This window comes from Phocoena sinus, chromosome 14 (genome assembly GCF_008692025.1).
Source record: "Phocoena sinus isolate mPhoSin1 chromosome 14, mPhoSin1.pri, whole genome shotgun sequence".
NCBI lineage: Eukaryota > Metazoa > Chordata > Mammalia > Artiodactyla > Phocoenidae > Phocoena > Phocoena sinus.
Genome location: NC_045776.1, coordinates 55,360,905 through 55,370,688, shown reverse-complemented (window position 1 = coordinate 55,370,688; position 9,784 = coordinate 55,360,905). Strand labels below are relative to the sequence as shown.

Sequence of the window (9,784 nt, the reverse complement as noted above, 5' to 3'; positions counted from 1 at the left end):
CGATTAACATACAGTTAAGAATAAAAGGAGAGCAGCAGGGGAAAGATACAGTTATTGGAATCCTGGAGGGAGGGGCAGTTTTTCTCCCGAGTCACTTAAAAATAGTTCAGCATTTTTATACGTTCTTTTCCGGGTTTACTAGCTTTCACCCCTACTGTCTCTCCTATAGGACTGGCATGGGCTTTCCCGGCCTACAGAGGTAACAGGGCTTTTCCAACAATGCGTTAAAGCTGCTTTTAGGGAGAGTCATGAGTTCTGCCAGAAAACCAACTCAGTAGCAGACACACGTGGAAAGAGAGCAATATCTATTGACCAAGTGAAGCGTTAACCATTGTCCCCCTCTCCTCCATTCCCCCAGGTCCTTGCGGGAGACGGGTCTGGAACCTAACCACCGGGTGTCCATGACCCCCGTGGTTGCGCCCCATCAGCGATGAAAGGGTTATCGGGCAGCCGCAGCCATCACCACGGAGTCACCTGCGATTCGGCCTGTGACTCGCTGTCGCACCACGCAGACCGCAAGCCATACCTGCTGAGCCCGGTGGAGCACCACCCGGCCGACCACCCCTACTACACTCAGCGTACCTCCTTCCAGGCCGAGTGCGTGGGCCCCTTCAGCGACCCGCTGGCCAGCAGCACCTTCCCGCGCCGGCACTACACCTCGCAGCAGGAGCTGAAGGACGAGTGCGCCCTGGTGCCTCGCACCCTGGCCACCAAGGCCAACCGCATCCCCGCCAACCTCCTGGACCAGTTTGAGAGGCAGCTGCCTCTCAACAGGGATGGCTACCACACATTGCAGTACAAGCGCACGGCCGTGGAGCACCGCAGCGACAGCCCCGGCCGCATCCGCCACCTGGTCCACTCGGTCCAGAAACTCTTCACCAAATCGCACTCCCTGGAGGGGCCGTCCAAGGGCAGTGTCAACGGGGGCAAGGCCAGCCCCGAGGAGACGCAGACCGTGAGGTACGGCAAGCGCAGCAAGAGCAGGGAGCGCCGCCCCGAGCCCAAGCCCCGCAACAACGCTTCCCCGGGCTGGTGGAGCTCCGAAGACAACCTCGACGGCGACATGTGCATCTACCACGCCCCCTCGGGCGTGATGACCATGGGCAGGTGCCCCGACCGCTCGGCCTCCCAGTACTTCATGGAGGCCTACAACACCATCAGCGAGCAGGCTGTGAAGGCCTCCCGGAGTAACAACGATGTCAAGTGCACCACCTGTGCCAACCTGCCCGTCACCCTAGACGCGCCGCTGCTGAAGAAGAGCGCCTGGTCCTCCACACTGACCGTGAGTCGAGCCCGAGAGGTTTACCAGAAAGCCTCGGTTAACATGGACCAGGCCATGGTGAAGTCAGAGTCGTGTCAACAGGAACGTTCCTGCCAGTACCTTCAGGTACCATTTATGTGGAGGGATGGATGCTTAGATGTTGTACCTGCTGATTGTGTGGTATTTCCTCCTGGGTCCTAGTCTTGGCTCTACTATGAATTGCCTATATGAGCCTGAGCGAATTACTTAGCATTTCTGGGGCGGAGGGCTCCTGTCAGGAAACAAGCCTGCTAGCAACCTCATCCAGTTATCTTGAGATACTAGATATAAAAGTGCTTTGAAAAGCACGCCTACCTAAAGGCAAGAAGTTATTAATGTTTTGTGTTCCTCTTTTGTCTGAAGGATCGTGGGATAGGGAGGAGAGAAAAGGGGAGTTTACACAGAATTTTAAAATAAATCCACCTTTTTACAAAAGTCAACAATGATCTTTGGAATTCTGGAAAGAGTTTAATTAGATCTATTCGGTTTTTTAAAATTATTATTATTATTTTAAATTCTGTCTGAAGCTATTAGTTTGGAAAAATTAATCTACCTCTTCACCATTGCAATTTTCATACCACCACCAACACTAATCACACTCCTACCCAAGTTCCCACCCCCCAGAGCACAGGGAGTTGGGGTGATGCCCTACGCCCTGAGGAGGTGGAGTTGGAGACAGTCTGGGGACCTGACAGGCACAGCTCCAGAGACCCAGGACAACAGAGAAGAGGAGGAAAAGAAGGGGAAGCATCTGTACAGTAAAATACAATTAGTGTCAGAACGTAAATCCCACACACATACAGACCCAAGGGCGCTCCTCCCCTTCCACGGTCTCCTATTTTCCCTACTGTCCTCCAATCCACTTAAAACAGATTTCACCCGGATAATAATATCAGGGGAAGAGTCTTTTTCTTCCCTACCTCCTCCTTCTAGTATTGTCATTTTTCCCAAGACACAACCTTCCATAAGAGGGATCCTCATGTTTTTCCTTTTCAAAGTGTCTTTCTCGGCCCTCCCTTGCTATCCTCATCTTCTTAGAAAAGGTTTTACTGAACTATAAAATCATGACATAATCATTTCCCACCCTTAAGAATAAATGCAAGGAAAAAAGTCTTCCACCAAGACATTCATCTTGTTGCTCTCTTTGGATTTCTTCTGACAAAGCTGACTCCCTTGGGAATGCCTCCACCAAGCCCTGAAAATATTCCAGTCGCTGGACAGTCAATGGCAGTCACTGGACAAGGACAGTGCCAGAGCCCATTCCCAGAGTTCAGAAGAGGCCACTATTGTGTGGATAGTTTTCACAAACAACACAGTATTTCCTACTGAAGGTGGCATTGTTTAATTTACTGTAAGCTTGTTACGTGTGTTAATTAAGTCATCAAGAACCACTAACAGAATTTTAGAGCTAAAGGGATCATCTAATCCAACCTCTTCATTCATTTAGCATGTAAAAAACTAGACTCAAAGAAAGGCAAAGGCCTAGTGGGTCATACTGTTAGTATGTGGCAGAGGTAGGACCAGAACCCAAGTCTCTTAACTTATAGAAAAGACCATTACAAGGGTTACAACTGAAAGCTTTAGCAATTCTTTAAGCACATAAATCTCATCCACTATTGAGAATAAAGTATTTTGATAAAATATCTGTCTTGAAGAAAGGATGTGTAATGAGATAGAAAACCTAGGATACATTTTTGTCTATGAAGGTTTTGTGACTCGTGGCAAAAACAAAACAAATTCAATTTTCTAAAAAAAAACTTGAACTTTAGTAAGTAGTGATGAGATTGGATAAGAAATATCTAATTTAAGAGGATACTGTACCTGGATCTAGGACCAGCCTTTGTTAGTAACAAAATGCTTTCATGATACTAGCATAATTGCCTGCTTCCTACCTTAAGCTCATTTTCCTTTCCTTTTTATAAACTTTTTGAAGTTAAAAGCTCAAGTAGTGGTGAAAAGTGGAAGGATAAGGAAAGGAAGAAGGAAAATGATATTAACTGAAAATCTACTATGTACCAGATACTGCAGCGAACATTTTCACATTTGTTATTTCATTTAATCCTCATAATAGTCCTGAGAGCTACAGATAATAACTCTCAGTTTTTGCAAGAGAGGAAACCGAGGCTTAGAAATATCAAGTGACGTAATGTTATGTGGCCAGTAAGTTGTAGAACTGAGTTTTAGACTTAGATCTATCTGATGCAAAATAGCTCTTTCCAAAACACCCCAGCACAACTCCGGAATCAAGGACATGAAACGGTGAGCAAGGAGGAAAACAAATCTTTAAAGAAAACATATTATTATTCAAGTTCTTCAGTAAAATAAGAATGAAAGCTTGAAGATTTAAGTATGGGATTTAGTATAGTAGCATTATTGGATCTCATCATAAAGATTTGGAAATTCTATTTTCAAATTGTTTGCCTTCTTTTACGCTAGTTTTTTTTTTTTTTAACATCTTTATTGGAGTATAATTGCTTTACAATGGTGTGTTAGTTTCTGCTGTATAACAAAGTGAATCAGCTATACGTATACATATATCCCCATATCCCCTCCCTCTTGCGTCTCCCTCCACCCTCCCTGTCCCACCCCTCTAGGTGGTCACAAAGCACCGAGCTGATCTCCCTGTACTATGAGGCTGCTTCCCACTTAAGCTAGTTGTTTTTAATGAAATATTTGAGGCTTACAGAAAGATATCAAGAAAAAAATAAATACCCATTTATACATCACCCAGCTAGAGAAATAAAACATTAATTACAATGGATCACACAGGTACCCTCCTCAATCCCATTTCCTTCCCTTCCTCCCGAGAGTAATAGCTAATCTGACTTGATACCAGAAGCACCTTTGTCTTTAATTCTGGAGTTACTGAAAGACTGAAAAAATTGTAATATTTTCTGTTCTTCATTGAGCAATAATTAACTCTAAGACACGCTAGTTCAACACTTGAAATATAAACTGAGCTCCAAGTCATGTCTTCTTTAGCAAATATTGACATTTATTGAGCTCCTATTCTGTGCAACACTTTCAAACTGAAAAAAAAATCCTGTATTTCAAAGTGGGGACATAGTATGTTTAATAAATAAACTAAATGTAGAGCGGTGTGTGCTTCCCAACCAGTGCGCTGAGATGAAGAGCTCATATAAAGAAAGGGAGGAAGAAGCTGGACATTCACAAGGGGAGAAAGGAGATGGGAAACTCCTAAGAACTGGACGTCCTTCCAGCTCTCTTCTTGCTTTATAGGGAAGGGAGAATCTATGTCCTGCAGAAGCTCCCCTTAGGAAGATAGGTTTAGCCAGTCCCTGTCAGCTCCTATAGAATAATTTCATTTATAAGCTCATTCTTAGAAGCAAATTTGGGAACAAATAGGTTCTTTTTTTTTTTTTCCAGTTGTATTGCTTTAATTATCAACTAATATTGAAACTGGATGTACAAATGTGTTTGATTTCAATGTCACAAAGTTTAGTGGACAAAGCATTGAACTTTAAATAAGAGGGTCTATGTTTTAGTTCCTATTTGCCGCTAACTAGTTGGTGATCACTCACTAATGATAGGGCTTAGAACCATCATTTCAGCTCTCCAGGTCTCCTTCTTCTACTATAAAGTAAGGCACTTGGTCAAGAAGGCCTGGGATCTCAGTCCATATCTTCAGACTCCTAAGTTACATATGCAGAGCACTAATTAGAGCCATTTTCAAGAGTTGTAAAGCCTGGAGCTACCATTTAATACATGTTTAAAGTAGATGCTTTTCCAGTGTTATCTAATTTGCTCTCTGAAACTCTATGAGGTATTTTATAGTTGAAGAAACTGAGATTTAGTAAATTAGATTAAGTCACTTGCCCAAGGATACACAGCTAGTACATGGCAACACAGAGAGTCAAACCTGATTTGTCTGCCTTCAAAGCCTGGATTTCTCCATTTACACCTGATCCCTACCCCTTCCAAATATAAAACAGAGGGAGGAAGCGACATATACTATATACCTATTATGTTCCAGAAGTCATACAACAGCTCATTTAGTACCCAAAACACCTTTGTAAAATTAGTATTACTATTTACTCCAATTTTATGGATGACAAAACTGAGGCACAAAAGCTGAAATCATTTGTCCAAGAACTCATGGATAGTCACTGGGAGAGCTAAAACTTGACTGTGGGTCTGAGTCTATAATGTGCTTCAGAAATAGAAATAAATGCATTTTTTTCGTTTTAATAGTTGTTTTATTCTGTAGCAAATGTATGCATTCATTTGACCTCCTCTGGGTGCACACAGTTAAGAATGCATGTCCATGAAATGTGACCCATCTCAGATGAGCAATGGAATGGCTGGAATGTCCCTAGTTTAATTTGACTGAGTATAGGTTAATATTCACCAATACTGGAATTCTAAATACTAAAAAGTTCTGATCTGCTCTTTGTAGAATTATCACTTAGAAATCATTTAACTTAGGCCATTGACACGATTATACAGAACATGAGAGGTCTGTAGGTATTGGGTCTCCGTCTGACATTGATTTAAAAATAAAATACTGTAGCTTGAAATCATTGCAAGTTCCAGTTAATACAGTCAATTGGTGAGATGTGCTTCCTCACAAGCTGTTTGTAGTTAATTTTAAAAAGACTCCCTTTTTTTTTTTTTCCAATATTGTTATTTTTAAATGTCAAGAATCAGATGTCTGCTGTTTAGAACTACTGTACGGCTGCCAGTGACTTTCTGTATCAGGATTTGCAGCAGAGACATGGATTTGAAGACATTAAAACTGTTTAATTCTCAGTTGAGATGTGGTTGGCTTTTGTATATTTGGAATAGAGCATTTATGGCACATCTCAGGGTAAGTGCTCATCGTTAAGTAAATAAAATAGGAAGGGGGTCAAAGGAGTAAAGGGAGTTTTGGTTGTTGATTTGTTTTCGCTTTAAGAAAGCAGGATTCTTGGTTCTGTATATGCCTCTTTATGTAAAGTGAGTGTTGAGTGACTGGTATAATAAGATATTCAGAAGAGCAAGATTTTAGATTTCCAACTGTTAGCCTTAAAAAAAAAAAAATCCCTTCAACTCCATGTATTTTGCATTCATCCAGCAGCAGACACAAGAAAAAGGAAACAAAGCTCTTCGGTAAAAGTAGAGAGAGAGAGAGACACAGAGAGAGAGGGAGAGAGAGGGAGAGAGAGAGCGCGCGCACAAGACGGACAAGAAAGCAAGCACCCTCAGAGATGCAATTTTAGGAGAGCAAAATGATCGACCTTTTTAAGGCTGAGTGGGTTTCCTCAGTTTGTGTGCAAGTTTCAAGAAATGGAAGGACTGACCAGGTTTGAGTACAACTCTTTTATTACTTTGTATTTGGTGATAGTGTGTTGTTTGTTTAGGTGGGAGGGGTTTTTTTTGGGGGGGGGAGAGTTTTTGTTATTTTATTTTTTCTCTAAATAATGGCTAGCATAACTGAAAGGGCTAAAATCTGATGTGTGTACAGATGGTAAGAAAACAGGTAGAGACATCAGATACCTACACATCTGTGTCTGCAAGAGGCTGCATAGAATCTTTAATTGACAAAGGATCTAAGGTGCTAGATGCCATGAGAGGACATTGTGTGTCTTAATGGTTGAAATGTGATCCGTTGTTTTCCATGACAAGAATCCTGAATGCTTACTGTTCCTTTGCAAAAGTAAAATTTCTGGATGGTTTGCGTTTCTGTGGATTTTCTTGTGGCTTTTTTTTCCCTGTTGGTTAAATAAGACTCCACAAAAGATCACTGAAGAATCATTCATAACAAGCATGAACCCAGAGTTATTTTTTCAATGCAGGTACAACTATTTTTCAAAATTTTGTTCAAAATTATGTCAGCCTTTGCCCAGTGGGGTTTTCTTTCCCCAGCTGAGGTTTTCCTTCCTCTTATTTTAGAACAATTTAAATGATGTTAGTTTTAAAAAAACTACTTTATGTGAAATGTGTGACAGTGCTGAGCAGTTCTGCTAGTGACTTTGGTTACTGTGATGTTTCCTTGCTGCCTTTTATAAAAAAAAAAGTTAACCACATTGACGATTTTCTTTATTTTCAATTTAAATTGCCTTAATAATCCAGCAAAAAGTGTCAAGATTCTTGAATATATTTCCTATTTGGCTTGTACAATCTTCTCCCTATTTTTTCCCTGATATCTTAGTAGAGATGTCCCTCTTTCTTGACAGAAAAATGAGGTTACTTCTGCCTGATCCTACTTTGAATGTAGAGTCAGTGATTCTGGTAATTCTCTCTCTGATTCTCTATAATTCTCTCTGTTACTCAGATCCCAGTATTGGGCAGGGGAGACAACTGGCAAAATATTCTGAGAAAGTAGGGGTCCAGAAAGAGTCAGTGGTAGTAAAAGAAAGATCAAAAATCCTTCCTGAAAGTTGTTAAACTTTATTATTCTTGGTCTGCAGTTTCATTATGCTAAAGACGTTTTCGGCTATACCAAAAGTGCTTGGTTAGCCACAATCAAAGGTTTCATGGCACAGACTTTCAGACCCCACAGAGTCCAATCAACTCATGGAAGGTATAGCATTGCTTAGCACAGAGTAAAAAAGAAAAACCAGCTTTGGATCGCTTAGTAGCCAGTGGACTCTATCTCCTCTTTCTCCATTCTCCTTAGAGGACAGTTTGCTTGGTTGAAAATTAAATACAAGAGCCCAGGGTAAATATTTACCATTCAGTAAAGAAGCATTCATCCATAATCTCTGGTCCATTTGAGATCATGCCTTTACATGACCTAACACAGATGTGATCTGTGAATGGTAGAACACATTGGTTTTTTGCTTACGGTTTTATAGGGGGGTCACTTAAAATATATATGCAGTATGGCCAGCTGGCTTTGACTCGGTGGTTAGACTAGGTTTTTTACCATTTTAGTTTTAAATTCAAAAGCAACAACCTCTCTTGGTGGATTACTGTGCTCATTGGTGAGTTGAATCATGGAAAAATTCCATCTTTATTGTTCCAAACAGCTGAAATCAGAAACTTCATATGGTTCAAACTGTAGTACCTCTAACAGCCAGATTTTTTTCTGTCATTTGCCAGGATAGCTTGGTAGAGAAAAAGAAACCTGGCCTTTTCAGGTCAAATCAGGTTACTATTACTGAAATCCATAAGGAGTTATAAGACCTTACTATGATTTATGTTACTCATTTGAAACTTTGAATCCGTACGTTTTCCTGTTGGATAAAAATAACATGCATTTGGGACTTCACAACAGCGGTTCACTTATCTGCTTCTAAAAACCATCTCGCCTCATCCCCAACCAGCAGGCTGTGTCCCTAGCTGCCATTTGGAACACATTAGGACACAGGGAAAAATCGTTTTACTCAAGTTTTGTAAATGCATATTTAAGTGTTTTAATAAATTCTTGGACAGAAACCACGGTAACGGGGGGGGGGGGGCTTTAATTTTTTTTCAGTGAATGATTTATTCTCCTTCAGCCCAATCCTGTTTGTAATTAAAAGGTAAAGATAAAGAGCTAATTACTGTTAAACAATTAGCAAAGGTAAAGGAGGGAATAGAGTGTAAGGAGATGCCCACCAGCTCATTCCTTCATTTGCCGTGACCAATTTCTTACTTATATTGTTTAACACTTTTATTTCTTGGGGAACACTCATATGACCAAGGAATGACCTCTTCTGGCTCTCTGATCTTTTAAGTTTAAGAATATAAACGATTATCTTGTGGAAAAAAATTGCTTTTTTCCATCTGTTAAAGGTTAGCAATATTCCCTGCCTTGTTTCCATTTCTAAAATAGACTTCTAATTACACTCACAAAATGGGCTTTCTAGGTAAGTATACCTTTTCTTTCATGTACATTGCCACTCTTCTCTATCAGTTGGAGCTTCTACTCCTTGTTCTCCCAGAATTTGGAAACTTCCTACAAAATTCAGGCTTGTGCTGTCACAGAGCTGTCTAGGAAGCAGAGTTACGTGGAGTCTAGAGTTACTGTATGTTGTACGCATGTGTCCAGGTCCACATATACACGTTACATCTGCACAGGCATTCCTGTACCCATACTTCTAAAATATGCATTTATACTTATGCTTTCTTTGATATCTGATTCATGACGTAAGATCTATTTCAAACGTACCATTTCACAAAGTCCACGAAAGAAGAATGACTATAAAGTGGGGAAACAGACTTTTCATAGATCCTGCTAAGGAAACAGCTTGCCTTGCTTTTAAAGCGATTATTTTAAATCTCAGACCACTAGTATGAACCAGCTAGGGGGGTTCCTGCTTCCTTAGTGTAAGGATCAATCCCTTTCATACAAAGAGACATCCGACAACAATGAAAGGAAATGACTTCTGTTCCTCTCATTTTTTTTAACCACTGTTAATTATATACTTGCAGGATTGTCAAACTCCTCGCTGATTTTACTCTCCAAGTCTCTCAGACTTTAAGGTGTGTAGTTAAAGAAGCAGGCAGGCTTTATTTTCTGTTTTTCAGAAAAATGATGGTTTCAGCGTTCCTGAACCT

General features: G+C 40.8%; 1 protein-coding gene across 3 annotated transcripts in view; it reads left to right on the top strand.

Moving 5' to 3' along the window:
- Positions 1-430: 430 nt before the first annotated feature.
- Positions 431-9,784, top strand: part of DLGAP1 (DLG associated protein 1) — a 325,501-nt gene continuing 316,147 nt past the window's right edge. For 2 of the 3 annotated variants that reach the window (XM_032602889.1, XM_032602890.1), the window contains exon 1: positions 431-1,387. In XM_032602889.1, the coding sequence (XP_032458780.1) occupies positions 431-1,387 (957 nt within the window). Of the gene's footprint in view, positions 1,388-6,490; positions 6,604-9,784 lie in introns of those variants that run through there. The other variant, XM_032602891.1, reaches the window with a different exon arrangement.